We start from the raw sequence: 18,549 nt of genomic DNA, 5'->3' as shown, positions 1-18,549 counted from the left end.
CGCCTTCCCAGCTCCCCCTACCCACCCCGCCAGGGAAGATCCAGGGCCCCCTCCAGTCGCGGTGGACCCGGGTTTGGGGAATTCTTGGGGCGCCAAAACGAAAGAATGGCCATTCCCAGCCACTGGACAGCCGTAAGCGACATCCCAGACCGACCAACTTTTCTGAAGCCTCCCCGCAGTCCCGCAACCGGACACAAAGCCGGGAGCAGGGCCTCTCCGCCTCTTGTTGTTCACCCTTCCTCTGCTCGCTGCCTGCAGTCGCCAGGCAGCCGGCGGGGGAGGCAGAGCGGAGGGCCGCCTGGGTCTGGCTGCAGCAGGTTCATGCTCCCAAGCCAGAGACACAGCTGAGCTCTGTCCTTCATTTCAGCCCGTCTGCCACCCCCCAGACTACCCAGGCTCCCCTGCCCCGGAGAAGAATGTGCAAAGAGCTGACCCGCAAAAATTAGAAAAGAATCAATATATTTTATTGGCAAAAAGTTAAATATCATTTCAACACAACGATTTGGTCAGTAGGCCTTGAGGTAACTATTGCAAAATATACAGTGTGCGTTCAGCCTGATGGAAACCCCAGATTCATCAAGGATACAAATCTACAGTAGCCCAATGGCGGTTTCATAGTGTATAATTTATTATCAATAAAATTAACTCCATTACAATAAGCATTCATTTTTCCCCCAATTAAAATTAAACGTAAACCATAGGTAGTAACCATCTGCACATACGTAGTATAGCTCCAAATTTCCTCACTGTTTGGTGCAAAAACAATATTCAAGCTTGTTTACTTTTTCTTTAATATGTGGATTATATATACACAATGGACGAGATAGGTCTAGAGAGCATGTAGAAACTAAAATGTCCGCATTTCAAGAATGGAGAAAATCATGAATCTATGCATCCCAGAGAACGCTTTCTTTTTTTGTTTTAAAATTTTATGTCACTGGGAAATCCTTACAGCTAGTTTACAATCAAAGGTTAACAGCCTAGTTACACAGAAGACATATTCCACTACAGAGCTATACTCTATGCAACTGCTTTCTCCCCTCATAAACAACCTGAGTTCAAATCGAATTCTAGCTTTCACAATCACAACGGGTGCATCACCCATCACAGAAGTTTGAGTCACAAAACATAATTACCACAATAAAACACAGTATTCAAGTATCTGGGCAGATCGCTCTGCCGCACAAAGAGCAAATTAAATTAACTACACACAGTCTAAAAACTATACAGCCCGCCGTCAATAGTTGTGCATTATAAAAAGGTAGTTTTTTTTGTTTGTTTGAAGTCAGGAACAGGTAGATTTTTTTTTTTTTTTATATATACAAGCTAGCACATATAGCCATCAGCGCTAATGCCCCCGCCTTTTTTTTTTTTTTTTTTTAATCTTATAGAAAATGGAAAGCTTACAATACCTCCTCCATCAAAGTGGCAGGCCAAGGAACCAGCCTGAACAGGGTTTGCCTAGGACATGAGGCCTGGAGTTTCCAACCGCCTTTTTAGGGTGGTGGAGGCTGGGGTGGGGTGGGGTTGGGTGGGGATAGGAGAAGAGGACGGGCAATTCTTTCTCTCTAGCTCACTCTCTCTTTTCTAAATGAACTCGAGTCGCATCACTCGTCTTTTGCTCGGTCCTTGTTGATTTTCTTCATTTTCATCCTGCGGTTCTGGAACCAGATCTTGACCTGCCTCTCCGTAAGGTTGAGCAGTCGGGCCACCTCGTACCTGCGGTCCCGGGTGAGGTACATGTTGAACAGAAATTCCTTCTCTAGTTCCAGCGTTTGGTGTTTTGTATAGGGGCAGCGTTTCTTCCGCGTGGAGCGAGCGTGGAGCCAGTTGGCAGCCGGGTTACCTGCGGGTGGGGGACAGAGAGGGGGGGATTTAGGAGGTGAATAAGCACACCCACCCCCCTCCGCTGGGGGCTAGGAAAACTCCTGGGGTCTTCAGCCAAAGTGCAGGACGCTGCTGAACTGGTTAGGGAAGGCAGCCGAGCCTCGGATACAATGGAACCCTGGCAGACAGACGCAGGGACGGTCACTTACAATTGCACGCCAGAAAACCTCGGCTCCCCCCCACCCACCCCAGACCCTTCTTTCTCCTCCTCTGTCCTCCTTTCCCCTCCTCTGCTTCCTCCCACTCTCCACACGTTGTGTAAGAAGTGAAATTTACAAACAGATCTCTTTCTTGCCACACAGGAGGAAACCACGCTGCCATGTGTTCCTTAGCAAGCTTAATATTCTATTCTCCTTCTCACTGACTCTCTTTCCTTCCCACCTTTCCATCTACTCTCCCCATTCCTTATTTTGACCTCCCTGGAAGGCTGTGGGAGCTGGCCAGGCCGGTATGGCGCCCCTAGGCACCCCAAGGCCGTAGATCACTTCTCCAGTTTATTTGAATAATCTAGCACGGGGACCCTCGCGTCCCGGTCGCCTGCAGCCGCATCTTGGGCAGGGTTTACGCCGCCACTGGCTGAAGCAAGAAGTGGAGAGAATCGGCCGTCTTCCCCAGAGTCCCGGGTCAGGCTGCCCGGGCTGCAGTTGCTACCGCCGCTCCCGGACAATCTAGCCGCACAAAAGGCTTTCTCTGACGCGTTGCTTTCGAAGAATCTCGCCCAGAGTATTTCTGTCTTGGTCCCGGGCAAGCCAAGGAGAGGGTCACCAGGTCTCGGGTCGTCCCGCAGCGCCTGCCCCGCCCCCTCTCCAGGCAGCCGCCGCCTCCCCTCCCCCGAAGCCCGGCAGGCCGGCTTGTCACTGCTTTCTGGACTTGGGGGGCCCCATCCGAGGAGGCTTCCTAAACAGCAACTTCTGGCTCCCGGCCTTTGCTCAGGAGGCTCCCAGCGAAGGCGAAGGCAGGCTCCGGAGAAAGCTGGAGGGCCGGCAGATCCGGGTGGCCGGCGTGGAGGCGGTGGCCGGCCTGGAAGGAGGAGACACTTACTGGGATCGATGGGGGGCTTGTCTCCGCCGCTCTCATTCTCAGGATTGTTTTCGGAGAAGGCGCCTTCGCTGGGCTGTTTTTCTCTATCAACTGGAGGAGAACCACAAGCATAGTCAGTCAGGGACAAAGTGTGAGTGTCAAGCGTGGGACAGTCACCCCTTCTGGCCGACAGCGGTTCAGGTTTAATGCCATAAGGCCGGCTGGAGGGCAAGCCCGCGAAGGAGAGCGCGCCGGGCGTGGGCTCCAGCCAGGAGCGCATGTACCTGCCGTCCGGCGCCGCCGCCGCCACGGGCGCCTGGGGGTGCACATAGGGGTGGTGGTGATGGTGGTGATACACGGCCGCGGGCACCGCGTTGGGGCCCGCCGCGTGCACCGGGTTCCACGAGGCGCCAAACACCGCCGCCTTGGACTGGAAGCTGCAAGGGCTGAAGTCGGGGTGCTCGGCCAGCGCCGCGGCCTGCCTGGGGGGCTGGCCCAAGGCTCCCGGTGCGTAGCGGCCCGCGCCCAGCTCATCCGCGGCATCGGCGCCCAGCAGGAATGAGTCCACGTAGTAGTTGCCAAGGGCCCCGGTGGTGGCCATCGCCGTGCCCCGCGCCCGGCCGGCCCGGCCCGACCCGCGGAAATTATGAAACTGCAGATTTCATGTAACAACTTGGTGGCACCAGGGGGGGGAAGTACAGTCACCTAATAAGTTGGCGGCGCCCGCGCCCCCATTGGCCGCGCGCGTCACGTGCCCGCCCGGCAGAACAATAACGCGTAAATCACTCCGCACGCTATTAATGGCCCGGTGTTTTGCAGTCATAATTTTTATAGCAAAAGCCATATGTTTTTATGCAAAGGGATCGTGGCGCTCCGCGATCGGGTTTGTTTTAATTGTGGCCAACGAAGATTAAAAGATCAAATCTGGCCTTGCCTCTGTACTCCCTCCCCTCCCACCGCCACCACCAGACACACACTTCTTAAGCGGACTATTTTATATCACAATTAATCACGCCATCAGCAAGACGCGGGTCCCGCGCGCGAGTGCGGCCAGCAGAGCCCCTCACATAAAATTAGACAATAATTGAAGCCATAAAAAGGCAGCCAAATCGCATTCTCGCTCTACTGTATTTAAATCTATATTTATGATATTTCATAAGGAGTTATTGTTCAGAAGCCACACAGGCTGGTGGGAAGTTGGGAACGACCAACAGATTCGTTTGCCTCCTCGTGACTCGCAGCTGTAAAAATTTACGAGGACTTGGAAAGGTTAAATTAGACTGTTGTGTTTGGTTGGCGAGCTCCCTGTAAATAATCCTTGCGATCCCTAGAGATGAGAGTTTACCCGGGGCTGGTCGAGAAAAGTCAAATTCAACGCAGTATCCGTCCCAGACTGAGCCACCACCACCTCTTCCGGAGCGCGCTGGACAGGGACAGGCCACAGAGAAGGCAGCACCAACTGTGAACTCCCCTCCGGCATCTGCCCGACTGGAGCGCAGGGCGCCCGGGCAGCTCCCAAAATCGCCGCTGAGCCTCCAGCGAGGGCCCCACCGAGGAGCGGCCAGGGAGAGAGTGGCCAGTCTTCCCTGGGGCCACGGATTTGAGGACCTGATTGTGCCGCGCGCTCGGCTCCATCTCCGCGTACACGCACTACCAGCGCGCCCAGCTCGCGGTCCGCCGGAATCACTATCCACACCCCGGGCGGACCCAACAAGCGTCCCAGCCGTGTGTTCCGACCTTGGAGGCCCTAACGCTGAGCTCTGCAAGCCTCGTCGCATTCCCTGAACCCGAACTGCGAAAAAACACGAGGCAGGATCAATGAAAGGCGAGTTTGCTGGCGAAAAAGCAGCTCCGCCTAAGAGACCCCTTGGCTCTAGTAGCTGGGAAGCCGGCTCCGGAGCGGTTAGCCTCTGGTCCCCCGTATGAGTCCTTCTGGGCTCCTTCCTTTCTGACCACTATCCCGGACCCGCCTAGGTTACCCACTCGACCCTCGGCTCGGCAGTTACAAGGCCTAAAACTCGGGGTTGCAGATCAAGTCCAGGGCTAGAAATTAAAACAGGGAGGGGCACAGGGCATTGACTTTTAATCCTGTTTCTTAGCTTGGCCAAATTGAGGAAGGTATTTCTTACTCCTTAGAGTCTTTCAGAGGTAAAAGACCTCGGCCTGTATGTTAATTGGGGAAAAAAATAAAAACAAAACCTACCCCCAATCCGAACAGAAAGAGGCGACCCCTAAAAGGGGGTAATTAAATTCACGTGTGAACATTGTGCCTGCAAGAGTGTGTTTCTCATTAGCCCTCTTCCCTGGCGGCGAGGGCAGGCGGGCGGCATCGGTCGCTTCCATCTTCTGTTTTTCCTTCATCCTCCCCAACAGTTCCAGTAATCCCCCCAAACCCTGATACATCCCTGTCCCAGGCGAAAACCCGCAAATGCCAGGCTCTCCCGGAGAAAGAGGCTGCGGAGCCGCGCAGAGAGGCACCGGGTGCCCCTTCCTCTGCTCGCGCCGGAAGAGGGAAGTGGCCGACACAATGAACTCCGACGTGGCCGGTCCAGGCCGCCTCAGCCCCCTCCTCCCTAATATTTTCCTTTCCTTGTAAATTCCTCCGCCGTATCCCCACCCCCACCGCAGCCCAGGGTGTCCTAAATATCGACCCCTTAGATTTTCATTAAGAAAAATTAACTCTGGGGGAAACCTTCACTCGTAATTGTCTGCAAATAGGCTGGACACGCCTGGTGGCCTTTTCCTTTTTTTTTTTTTTTTGTGGTAACCAAAGAAGACACCAATTATTGTTAGTAATGTTTAAAATAAAACAGGCTATGTTTCTTTAAATAACCTTAGACTTTCCAAATAGAATGGCTTCTAAATAATTATCCGGCGTTGAGAATTAAGCAGTCCTTACTGGTGCCAGGAAAAGGGGGAAATCACAAAACTAAATATTATTCCTATTTAGCCACAGGTTTGGAGAGAGAATATTCAGGCTTTTGTGTTTGCTTTTATTTTGGAGGTGAAAGAGATTATGTGTGCATAAAGAAACACTAAATGGGTGTAATTACAAACTGCCTTTTCTAGCCTGAGAGTTCAAAAACCTTGGCCTCCAAAACGAATCCACTACTCAAGTCCTGAGAGGCAGAGAGGAATTGAGGCGAATGCCCTGTGACAGCCTCTCCGATAACAGGAGGGCAAGCTGGGCAGTGAAAATAGTTTCTGAGCTGCTGGAGCTGGGAAGGGAAGCACCGTTGGGTGTGCTTGAGCCTGAAGGCCCGTAGGCGTGTTGGATTCCCAGGGGTGGAAATTGTTTTCAGTTCCCGGTAATGAGAATGGCCCCTCTAGCTTCAAACCGTGGCCTACAACTTGGAACGCCAACTCAGTGTCTAGAATTTAGGCCTCCTTTCCCCTATTATTTGAAACACACTGGCACTGGAACGGTTCCCTTCTGTAGTACTGTCCCCACAAGGATGTCATATCTAACATCTTCTGACCCTGATAGAAACTACTGGCAAGCAAACAGCCAATCTTTGCCCTAGCGGGGCTCCCTTATCGCGATTAAAGCCGGAGCCTGGACCAGCAGGCCGGGAAAGCAGAGGAAGCTTTGTGGCAGTTCCCTGCGTGTTGTTCCATCGAGCCTGGCTGAGCCCAGGACTCAGCCTCATCTCCCCAATGAAGTCAGCGGAGGCCTCCTTGCCCTCGGAATGGGCACACAAAAACGACGTGAATTCCCCCCAATCAGAACGCCTAGGCTGCTGTTCAGGACCCGCGGAGTAGGAACGCCAGGCCGCCGCCATCCGGTCGTGATCATAACCGAGGCCTTGCCTGGGCCACGGCACACCAGGCCGAGATCCATAGCCCTAGACAGCCGCGCCCCTCCAGCTCTTCCTCAGCAGATTGCCACCTCTGATTGAAGGCGCATGGAAAAATAAGACACCCCCCACCCCGCTCTCCCCAAACAAGCCCTGTATCTCTCCCCCGGGTTCCTCCCAAAGGAATAGTTGGGGAGGAGACAGAAAGAAAGAAAACTGGACACAGACTGAAGGTGAAAGAAAAAAGGAAGGAGTAAACAAGAAAAAAGAGGAAGGAAGGAGGGAAGGTAAGAAAGAAGAAAGAGTCAAAGGCAACTCTTGGGAGTAGACAGAGGTTTACAGAGAGAAGGGTAAGTGACAAGGCCAGTGACCCAGCCCCTGTCAGCCCTGTCCGCTTCCTAGTTTAGGCTGAATCTCCACTGGCAAAGCGATCTTTCCTCATCTGGTGCCCCGGATTGGGCTGGAGGTGCCCCGGCCTTGCAGGAGGATGGCAGAGTCCCTGGCCAGGCGCAGGCCGGGAGCAGGAGAGAGCCAGGACAGAGGCGTGCGCCCCTGACCTTGAAAGGCCCGGGGCTCAGAATTCCTACCACGCCCCTGGCATCCGCGAAGGAGCAGGTAACCTGACTGTACCTGCTCCAGGCCAGGTAGGGGGGGGTGGAAGGGGGGATGAGGCCGGCAGCCTGGCAGAGCGTTGAGGAGGCAGGGTCCAGGCTCCTGTGCGGGATAAGCCGAGGTTGCCACCGCAGGCCTGGCACGACCAGGGGTTGGATGCCCCTCCCGGCCCGGCCCGGCCTCCGCGCGCACAGGTACCTGGAGACGATTTCAACTGAAGTAATGAAGGCAGTGTCGTGCTGTCGAGAGAAAGGTGGATCCCAACAACAGGAAACTACCTAAATCACCGACCAGTTCTGTTGCTGCCCGCTTGGCGCTGCCTCGCCCGCCGCCGCCGCCGTTACTGCCGCCGCCACCACCGCCGCCAAGTGAGAACCCTGCGATCGCGCCTGGCCCCTCGCCAACCTGCGCCCGCCGCTGCCGCTGACGCATCAAGGAGGAAGAAGCCACCGGCCCGGGTAAGGTAAACCTGGGAGAAGGAAGGTAAAGGAGAGAGGAAAATGCAAGGAGGAGAGAAAGCCAGAAGAGAGGAGGGAAAGAGCAGCGTGCGCGCTTGTTTCCCAAATCTTGCAGCTCAGCGAGCCGGCGCGGCGCCGAGCGGCGGCAGCCCAGGGCGATTCGCAAGCGCCAGGGACAGCTCGGAGCCCGGCTCCCTGTCTGGCCTCGGCCTCCCGCGCTCGCTCCCCGCCACTTGCTCTCCCCCTCTTTCCCTCCCCGCCAGCCAGCCAGCCGGGGCGCGCGCTCCCGCGCCCCCTCCCCCATGCTGTCGCGCCCCCCCCCCCCCCCCCCGCCTCCCGCGAGCAGGAAACGCGTGGCCCCGCCGAGGGCGACCAGGTGGGGGAGGCCGTGCTGGGGGCGGGAGGACCCGTGCAGCCCCGCCGCGGTCTACCTAACCGCTGCCGCGGACGCTAGTGACCCGCTGTGGGCCCATCCTGCTCCCCGGAATCCTAGGCTGGGGGTCGTCGAGGACCAAGAGACCCACGAAATAGCCAGCCTCTGCGAACCTCCCAGGGGGCTCCAGAAACAAATCCTGTTTGGCTTCCTCTGTCTATGCAGCTCCCCTCTCAACTGAAACCACTGGTCCAAGACAGCCACAATCCAGATATACTAGCAAGTCATAAAACTGAACAAAAGCCGACAAACCTTACGGCACCAGGGCTATAGGGCCCAGACAAATTACGACCGTCTAGGTAATATTTAAATAGATGCCTAAAGTAATTGCAGAGGGCGCGGGCTAGTCCTCCTGTTGTAAAAGCGGTAGACGGGATAAAGTGGAAGGTGAAGATAAGAAGTCAAAAAAAGAGGTAAAATTAAAAAGCTTCATTCCACAGCTTTTATTCTTCTATAAGAACATAAACATCTTTTTTTTCCACGCACAGCAGCATTACAATATTAATTTATTCTGATTTAAGATTAGAAGTAAATAGAACTAGAACTAACATTTATAATAATGATAGAATGCATTTGCATAAAACAAGATTGGCAATTTTTCATAATAATAGACATTTATACAGATTTGTATTTTATAGTTTTTTCTTTTTCTGCACCTACAGGTTTGACCCTTTTATGCATGTAACTTCACAGTATAAAGGAAACCCAGCAATGTCTCCCTTCTCTAGTCTATTCCGCTTGCTCCAGCCCTCCTCGGCTTCTGTGAATTTTGGAAAGAAAAGGGGGGGAAAGGGGGGGAACCTCTGCAGACTAGGGAGAATTGTGGTGTGCTTGTCTTATGTTACCAGTGGTAACAATTATTTAATGACAAAAAATGCACTAAACCTGCATGTATAAACAAAACTACATTCTATTATTTATCTACAGCCAGAAGGACATGGAAATTCAAAGTAACTGAAATAATTTAGTCCCACAATGCAAGACCTTACACAAACTGGAAGAGACGTTTCCTTCTCCTGGTCATTTCTTCTTCTTTTAAAGCTGAGCTATCTTACAGGGGAAGGAAAAATGAATCTTTCTGATTTTCTCAATTTTACCAATCAGCCAAAGTCAACCCTTTTGCCAACCTGCATGTACATTTCTGCAAGCCCTTCTCTTTGCCAAGGAAAAAAAGAGAAAAGAAACCCAGGGGCCTGTGCCCCCTGATTAAAGACAGCCCTGCACTCCAGGCAGGCAAGCCCGGTGGCGGCTCCTTGCACCATTGACCTCAGGCCAGACACCTCAGCTGCCTACAATGGGACCTCCGCCTTCCGGCTAGGTTGCTGGCCCCGCAGGAAACCAGCTGCACCCGGAGGACAGAGGCCATTTCAAGCAGTGGAACCCCGAGACAGCAAACCATCCCAGTCACCACTTGACACTTAGGACAGCATTCTCTATAGAATTTTAGCGCGATATGGCTTTTTCCCCCAGAAAAAAACAAATAAACCAGCACCAAGCAAACAGACAAAGAAACAAAAAGTCAGAACAAACCAGCCCTGCACAGATGTAACGGCCAGCGAGATGGCGAGTGTGGGAGGGAAGAATGGGGGGGCTCCCGCACAGGTGCGAGTTCCTGGGCAGAGCCGAAGACAAGAGGGAGGAGAACGGTTCTCTGGACGAAATGAACCACATTGCCTGGAGCTTCATCAGGAAAAATTAAAGTTGGCTGTGAGCTCCCGGATCCGGTTTTCTCGGTTCATTTTCTTCAGTTTCATCCTGCGGTTCTGAAACCAGATTTTAACTTGTCTGTCCGTGAGGTGGACGCTGCGGCTGATCTCTAGGCGCCGCTCTCGAGTAAGGTACATGTTGAACAGAAACTCCTTCTCCAGCTCCAGCGTCTGGTGCTTGGTGTAGGGGCAGCGCTTCTTCCGGCCGCTCTTTGCAGTGAGCCAGTTGGCTGCGTTTTCGCCTTTGGAATTGCCTGGCATTTGAGAGAATAAAGAGGGGAAGGTTAAATCGAGGCCATGCGGGCTGCACGCAGAGTGGAATTCGGGTCGTTTCTACAGTATGAGGGATGCCCTAAGTCACCCAGAGAGAGTTATCCCTCCGCCCTCCGCCCCTTTTAGTTTGCCCAGGGAGAGCAGTTCCTCCAAAAGTTATGTGTAAAATCGAGTGGGCCTCCTATCTACACCTACTCTCTTACATTTTCCTCCACTTTTCCCCCTAAACACCTGTTTTAGCACAAAGCTGCCATGCGCTTGCAGAAGGAACGGACTGGGAGGGCAGGCTGTATATCTTGAACTTAACGCCTTTTTTTTGCCTCTCGCCCCAAGGCAGACAAGCATTTCCTGCAACCCCCAGGCTGGGAGGACAGGGGTGCTCACTTGGAAGGGGGGGGGGGGCGGGTAGGCAACGTGGCTGTGTCTCACTCCAGCCCCGTGGTTACCCAAGGCCTGTTGAGGAGAGGGAGAAGGGCATAGCTGGGAGCTAGAAAAGGCACAAAAAACTGATTGGGGTCAAGGGCCCTCCCTCACGTCTCTCGAGGAGCCAGGGACGTGCAGTCTGGGCGGTTTCGAGTTCCAGGGGAAGCGAAATGACCCCTCTCTGACTCTCAGATCAGGGCCCAGGCGTCCGGGACGGATCTGCCTTTTCTTCTCCCCGCAACGAGGATTCCCGCCCCTCAAGCAAGTTTGAAAAAAGCAAGGGGGATCGTAAACTCGAACTTCGCCGGTTAATGGGCTTATTTATTGGTGCTGGCGGCTGCTTATTTTGGATGCCTTACAAACATCCGCGCTATCTGCGGGCGAGCCACTTTCCCTCCCTCCCCCTCCCCCCCGCGTGGGCCGCGCCTCGCAGGCTGGGCCCAGACTCGGTTTTGGGTGCTCTGGGGCACGGAGAAGGGCATGCACAAGAGGGGAGTTGCTCGCCGGTGTCCTCGGCTCCAGTCGGAGTGAGGGGAGGCGAGAGCAGAGAACGTCGCGGTGTGGGGCGCTAAGCCGGGACATGAATTTTTTTACTGAGTCCCCACGCCCAAATATTAAAAAAGCAAGTTCACAAGGTCAGCCTGCCTGCAGCTCGGGCCAAGGCCGGCCGGCTGCTGTGCGGACTCCTGGCTCTCTGCTCCTTCCCTTCTCTGGGTCTGCCTGTCTGCCAGCCCGCCTGATTGCGGAGCCCTTCAGCGCGCCCTGCTTACCCAGGGAGTCCTTCTCGGGCGAGGCTTTGCTGCTCTCGGAAGGGGCCGGGGAGAGCTCCTCCGCGGCCGAGGACGACGCGTGCGCCTCCTCGTCGCCCTGCGAGCCCCCGCCGCCGCCGCCACCGCAAGCCAGCGTGGGGGGCGGCGGCGAATCGAGGGCTCGCTCCTTCCGGGCTGCATCCACCGAACTGGAGGCGAGCGCGGGTGGCGGGTCGAAGCCGCGCCCCGGGGGCTGAGCCGGGAACGGGCCGGCGCCGAGCTGCGGCGCGCCGCCACCGCCGCCGCCGTAGCCCTTGGTGGTGCCATAGGCCTGAGAGAGACGGAAGTAGCCGGGCACTGGCACCCCGCTGGAGGTACCCAGGGTGCAGCCGTCGGGCGGCGGGCCCCGCGGGAAGGGGGCCAGCTCGGCAGCGGCGGACGAGCCTTTGGGGCATTTGTCAGCCGAGTCGTAGAGGCAGTAGGAGCTCTCCTCTTTGATGTTCTGCGCGAAAGAGCACGAGGTGGCCTGTGGCGGGGGCTGGGGTGGTTGCGGTGGGGGCGGCGGCTGGGGCTGCTGCGGCGGCGGCGGCCCTTCGGGCTGCTCCATACGGCACGACCGGGGCGCTTCCAGCCACAGGTCTATAGGCGCCGGCGCGTAGCCGTGCGCCCCGGGACCCAGGCCCCCGCTGCCACCACCGCCGCCCGGCGACGCCGCCTCATTGCGCTTGCCTCCCAGAGCCGGGAAGATCCCGCAGCTCTGCAGCCCATAGGGCAGGTCGGCGGCGGACGGCAGGTAGACCCCGCCGTGGGCGTAGTAGCTGCCGCCGCCGCCGCCGCCGCCCCCAGCGCCGCTGCCACCACCGCCAGCCTCGCCTCTGCCGGAGCTGATCAGCGAGTCGACCAAAAAAGAGTTCGCGGCGGGGCTCTCCGAGCATGACATTGTTGTGGGATAATTTGGCGAAGGGAGCAGATAGCCCTTTCTGGCTGACATTTCTTGTGCAAAACATGCTGAATACGATTAGCAATCCCCCCGCACCGCGGCGGGCGCCCGCAGCCAATCCTGAGCCAGAGTTTCCGCGCGACCACTCCCAGTTTGGTTTCGTAGGCGCGGGGCCGCTCTCCGAGGGCGCCCTCCGAGCCCGCGATTGATATAAATATGTAATCTGTATTGATGGGCCGCAAGACGCACACCCGATACCTCAACCCAAAGGCCAGAAGCGACGGGGGCTGCCCCAACGTGGCTGGTGGGGGGCCTGGCCCCTGGGCTCGCTCCGCCCATGCCCGGACGCGCGCCCTCCTTTGGGGTCTGTTTGAAGGGCCCCTGGGCCCCATGCAGTTAACAAGTGGGGTGTTTATGGTGCGCACCCCGGCCCTCTTTGGGGGCTCCCTGTTTTAATTTTTCGAATCAGCCACCAGACTTGGGTGCACTCTTAAAATACTAAGCGGCGGAGGCCTCAGTGCCTCAAGTTCTTCCCATTCAGCCCCAGACCCGGAGCTCTATCACAGGGTGGGGACCTAGTCCTAAAATCACCAGGATTTTCAGAGTTTCCGAAATCCAGAGGAGATTGGAAACTGGCAATCACCACTTCTTTCTAGCATCCCTCACCGAACTTCCCCCAAAATGCAGTGCCCTGGCCTCTTAGCCCCAAACCCTCCACTCCTCCTCTGCCAGTGGGTAGATCCAGTTAGGATCTTTGCCCATGGTGTGCTCACCTGGCTTGCCTTCTCTGCAGCTCCTGTTGGTGAACCTTGGTGGGCTGGCATCAGTGGGGGCGGGGGGGGGGGGAGGGGGGTTGAGGCGACTGACAGCTTTGGCTGAAAGACTTCCCCACCCTTACTCCAAGGCCAGAGCCAGGTCCAGGCACCCCACAGCCACATCACCCTTGCAGCCTCCAAGCTCATACGCCTTTGGGGGGAAGTGAAAGAAGTGTTGATCTTGAGGGTCTTTGGCTTACCCAGAGGGGAAGACCTGGAGGGGGAAACTTGGGTGGGGTAGGCCGACGAACACCTCTGCCACCCAATTCTCGAATTCTCCCTTTAGCCTTGGCATTCGCAGAGGAGGCTACAAGAACCAGTGTCACCACACTCCTGTCTCTGTCCCCTCCCCTCCTTCCCCCTCCCCTCCAAACCCACGGATGGGGCAGCCCTCACTCCCGTGGTGTGAGCATTTTAACGAGGCCCGCGGTGAGGAAATCCGTTCCCTGTGGGGCCTGGCTGGGCTTGTGGCCCAGTTATAGGCGCGTTCGGAGGCCAGGCCCTTTGCTCAACAGACACCCAGGCCTTCTCCTTCCCTGGTCGTAGGGACCGCGCTCTTGATGAACTGGAAACGGCCGGCCTAGGGTGCTACCCGCCAAGTGTGGGCCTCATACATGTCTCAGGAAACGCGACCTTTTCCGGCCGGATCCAGGGAGCCCAGGTGGTCGCTGCCTTGTCCCGGGCCTGAGGGCTAGGGCTAGAGCTCTCCAGGATGCCCCAGGCCTGCCCGCTCCGCCAGCTCCGGCCCCTGCTGCGGGCTTGACGCCGGCATCCCGAGAAGCAGACCGCTCAGGCCTCGGCGGGCGGCGGCAGGGAAAGACCCTTGCATCCCGAGTGATTTGCCAGGCACTTGGCCTTGTTCTTCCCAACACGAACCTAGTCGGAGGAGGAAGCTGAGCCTGAGAGGACCTAGAGAGAGCCTACGGGAGAGCAGGCGGCAGAGCCCCGGCGCTGGCTTCTGAGATGTAAAGCACGCAGTTGCGGTCTCTGCCGGCAGCGGCTGCTCGGCTCGGCGCGCAGCACCCGGAGGCCGCGCCACCGCTTGCGCTGCGCTCCAGCCACTTCTACCTCTGCGCCCCGCGGAGACCGGCTCCGCGGACTGGGCCTCTGGGGTGGAGAAGAGAGGAACAGAAAAAGAAAAAAGGAAAAGAGGAGAAGACAGAGGGAAAGAAAAGCGAAAGAGGTAGAAAAGGAGAGCGCTAACTCGCTGCAATTCGACAGGATCTTGAGGTGGCAGTAGCATCGCCGCCGAATCAAGTGAGGGGTCGGTGCCGAGATCAGGAAATGTCCTTCGCTCTCCATATTGCTTAAACGCCTCAAACGCACAAGGCCAAGGCAAATTTTCATCAGGCTAGGCCCATGAGGTCAACGAACTTGAGGACCAGAAGTTTGAAAGTAAGGCAGCTTAGGACCTTTCCCCAGATGAGCTTGGTCCTTACCCAGCTTGTCAGGAGAGTGAAACTGACTGGGACTGTTGTGTTCAGCAGTGCTACTGGGAAATGCCACAAAGCCAAGGACTGGCTAAGAAGGGGGCTTTGCCCCTTAGTACTGTTCATGCCTATCAGGAAATTTCTGCCCAGGCGGAAGTAGGTTCCGAGCATAGGAGAGGGTCCCTTGAGAAGAATGAGCCCCAGCAGGCAAGTGGGCCAGGACTGGGTGCTTTTTCAGTTAAACTGATGCAGAAAGCATCTTCCCAGGCCACAGGTTCAGAAGGGCCAGTGGCCACAGGAGAAAAATGCTTAAGATAGTGGAGGCTAAATAAAATAAAGTGAAAGACAATGATCTAAACTTGTCTTTCTCAATATTTTTGAAAGTTGGACCCCCTTTGGTAAATCTAAGGGCATGTTCCGACTTACCCTGTGAAAAACGCAAATCTGTGCATTCCCACAATTTGACCCAGTCATTTTCAGGGAATTCACAGACACCCCCCCCCCCTTCCGCCCCTCAAAGCCTTTTCCTTGGCCTCTCCAGAATGTTCCAAGACTCTGGGAATTCAGTAGCCCTGCCAGTTTGACTGGTAAGACAAGCTGGGTTCCGGGCCGTAGACAGCTCAGGCCCCGTCTAGTCAGAGCTCTGTAGGGTGGCCAAATGGCCTTCTAGGCTGAATGGGATCCAAGAGCATGCACGCTCCAACCAAGGTTACAAATATCAGTTTGGTGCCGTGTCTGTTATGATAAGGCCACCGCAGCTGAAGAGTAGAGAAGGTGGAAAGCCGGCTGTGAGCTCACAGACCATGGCATTGGCACTTGGGTCTTCAGAGACCTTTGGGGAGAGTTGGATGTTTCTCCCTAGCATCTTTTACCCCCTTCTAATAAGCCAAATGGGATGTTGAGTTTGTGCTGTTTCTTGCTTGGAAAAAAACCAAAACAGAATACATAAGCCAGTGTGGGATCTTCTCTCTGGCTCAGGTCTGCCACTCTCCCTCCACTGCTGAGCCGAGAGTGAGAGTGAATGGAGAGCCCATGGGTGCACCTGGGACACAGACTGGCTTGCCCCGCTGGTTTGGACAAGAAGATATCCACACAGCAGAAGCTCAAGTCAAATGCCTGCTACCTTCTCAGTTAGTCTCGGAGCTCCCAGCATCCCCGACCGCCCCCAAGGCTCCACACTCCCCAGACTGTAACACCGAGGTGTTAGCTTCCTCAATAAAATATTCCATTTATTGATCATCTCAGCTTTCCCAGGGTTCCCCACCCCCAAGAAATTAAGAAAAGCAATTCAGTGGTCGGCTTCTGGACAGTGTCTCCCTCTCACCCATTTGCCTTCTTTTTCTCTCTTTCCTCCTCTTTCCCAGCTGCCGAATTTCTCTCTTGGTGGTCAGAATGCCTTTGACCTAAAACTCTCAAGTGTCTGCCTGCTTCAACCAGGCCTGTGCAGTTGCCGGGGCCCATGTTTTATTTAGGAGTAAATATTGCTCATTTCTACCTGGTTCATTACACCCCATTCAGCTATGGAGCTGAAGTAAATGCCAGGCTAGTGAAATAAGCCCTCTGTTGAGAATTACCCTGCAGTTTACCAAATAGTGCATTCCCTCTCCTACGAGTAGGCCCTTGCAAACTACGAGAAATAATAAACTGTTATTACAAAAAAAATTCTTACAAAGAATACCAGGTACTGAGATTGAGATAGCCAGTAAACAATTCCTATCTGGAGGTTGCTCTCAGTGCTTTCTGGGCGCAGTATTATCTGATCGGCTGTGGAGTTGGAGATGCAGCCCCGGAGAGGGAAATAAATGCTACTTTGACATATTCGGCTTTAACAAAAATTCTGGACTTTTTCAATTCATGTATTTACAGCATAGTTTAAATTTTGGAAGGAGCAAAGACCTGATTCTCCCATTCGTCTTTAAGAATGTCAACATTTTCAGGGATACAGTATTTGATGTGTCTTCTTAGAATCAGTCTATCCCTAAGCAACCTGCTTAAAAGTTTTTTCTAAATCCAACCACTGAACTGGCCCTTCTCTCCTGATGGGGGAAGTGTTGGAGACTTTTTTCGTACACGCCTCACATACACCCCTCAATTGCAGTATCCTCAGTTTTGTCCATCATAAACTGCCTCTGGCCTGGAAACGATATCAGGAAAGGCTCAGGCTGCAAAGAGCACTGTCTGGGCGCCCACTTCTTGCTTTACTCTGGCAGAGTTTGAGAGACCATACTCAACAAAGACTGGTGACTGTGATCGGCAAAATTATACACTCATACACGGTAGCATCTACTTTCTCTGAGATTCTCCCCACCCCACTCACCCATGCACAGTATATTTGTAAAAAGAAAATAACCATTTCAAGAAACTAATGAAAACACACTGGAATGAAAAATTTAAATATAGAAAAAGAGGGAATTTGAGTTTGGCTTCCGAAATGTAAGTGACATGATTATTTTAAACTTGTTTTATGACAATTCTGATGGAGAGATTGTTTGATCAGAGTTTATCCTCACTGCTAGCCTTGGGGAAATGTATAGGTATTTACCAATACAATTTTTGCATGTTTGCAGAATATGCAAAATATCTCATTTTTACATATAAGAAATTGCTGCAAACCTCCAGCCAGGTTTATAGCAGTACAGTCAAAATAAGCAACACAGGTTTCTCTGGCAGCCTCAAAAATATAATGCGACTTCTCCGAATTGGCCTTTTTCGAAACAAAGATTACCTCCAGTCTGTTGGACAAACCTAGAGAACGCATCTAGTAGGAAATCAGCTACTTCCCTGACTTCTGCCCCAGGGAATAAGCCTGCCCCAGTGACCACAGTCGCTGACCACTTCATTGTTTCGAGGAGAAACTCTATTTCCCCCAGTCCCGCCATCTCCTCCCCCCGCCCCTTTTTTTAACCACCATAAGCCGGTATGCCAGCACAGCCAGGAGGATGCTCCCCATCCCTGGTTCATCCCGTTCTGAGTATTTCTACAAAATCTAAAGATCGCCTCAAGTGAAATGCTGGCGCAGGGAGTTAAAACCGTCAACTTCTCCACTGGGGCCTCCCCTGCTTTCCAACCTTAGGGAGCGATGGGAGAAGGGGGGTGGGGTGAGTTGAGCGCCTATAGCGTCACCCCCGAGCTCACACACCCAGCCACTTTCCCCAGCCCTGCTCAGATACCTGGCCCCGCTCCCGCCACAGCCAGATTGAAATTGCTAAACTTGTGGCCTCTTACCTTGACACATTTCCGAAATCACTGCCAAGGGACAGCTGGCTTCTCCGCGCCGCGACGCCTGCGAGGCCTAGAGAAGGCGCGCTGCTTTAAATTACAACACCAACCACTTCTTGAAGGTGAGCCCCCCCTTTTTTTTTGATACGGAGGAGAGCGGGACAAGTGAAATAAAGTAACGTGCTGCTCTTAGAATCAGAAGCGAACAAAGGCCAAGAATCGCGCTGGGGTTCCCCGCTCCCCGGCGGCTTTGACATTGATCGGAAGTGCGCCATCTCGTGGCGACCGAGCGCCTAGACCCGGCCCAAACTCCGGCCCGCAGCCCGGAGAGGAGAGTAGTCTCAAGGCAGAGACAAGAAGGAGAGAATGTGCCCAGCCCGCTGCTAAAGAGATCTCATTTTTACATCTAAGAAATTGCTGCAAAACCCCAGCCGGGTTTATAGCGGCGCATTCCAAATATGCAAATTGGCCGGCCCCGGACGGGTTTACGACCACATTGTCACAGCCATCGGAGGATGGGCTTTTATAGGGCTCAGAAATCAAACCCGCGCCCGCTCGCCGCCGCCCGCCCTCGAACAGTCCTCCTGGCTAGACTCTCCCTAGCAACTTGTGAGACTTTGGTTAATCTTTAACCGTCCCAAAGGAAGTCTTTCCTTAAATCCTAGGCTTCCCTGTCCGCTCCCTCCCTGCCCCGCAGGAGAGTCCTTGTTCACCTCTGTGTGTCTGTCTATCAACCTAGACATTCATCTCGGGGTCTGTCCCATTCCCATTTGAGCTTGATTTCCCC

At 54.6% G+C, this 18,549-nt stretch overlaps 2 protein-coding genes across 3 annotated transcripts; both read right to left on the bottom strand.

Moving 5' to 3' along the window:
- Positions 1-442: 442 nt before the first annotated feature.
- On the bottom strand, positions 443-5,104 carry HOXA9 (homeobox A9). The gene is made up of 2 exons (XM_019958846.2): positions 2,929-5,104; positions 443-1,846 (listed from the first exon to the last, which is right to left on the bottom strand). Exons 1-2 carry the CDS (start codon positions 3,506-3,508, stop codon positions 1,608-1,610), a joined length of 819 nt encoding a protein of 272 aa, XP_019814405.2. The 5' UTR covers positions 3,509-5,104; the 3' UTR covers positions 443-1,607.
- A 3,531-nt stretch (positions 5,105-8,635) lies between these two features.
- On the bottom strand, positions 8,636-13,114 carry HOXA10 (homeobox A10). 2 transcript variants are annotated; one of them, XM_070787906.1, is made up of 2 exons: positions 11,380-13,114; positions 8,636-10,167 (listed from the first exon to the last, which is right to left on the bottom strand). In XM_070787906.1, exons 1-2 carry the CDS (start codon positions 12,347-12,349, stop codon positions 9,893-9,895), a joined length of 1,245 nt encoding a protein of 414 aa, XP_070644007.1. In that variant the 5' UTR covers positions 12,350-13,114; the 3' UTR covers positions 8,636-9,892. The 2 variants fall into 2 exon arrangements, 1 of the variants encoding a protein (XP_070644007.1); XR_011566261.1 differs by lacking the exon at positions 11,380-13,114 and adding an exon at positions 10,721-11,370 and having other exon boundaries at positions 10,076-10,167.
- Between the last annotated feature and the right edge of the window lie 5,435 nt (positions 13,115-18,549).

Source organism: Bos indicus, chromosome 4 (assembly GCF_029378745.1).
Source record: "Bos indicus isolate NIAB-ARS_2022 breed Sahiwal x Tharparkar chromosome 4, NIAB-ARS_B.indTharparkar_mat_pri_1.0, whole genome shotgun sequence".
Lineage (NCBI taxonomy): Eukaryota > Metazoa > Chordata > Mammalia > Artiodactyla > Bovidae > Bos > Bos indicus.
This window is presented reverse-complemented; position numbering and strand designations above follow the sequence as displayed.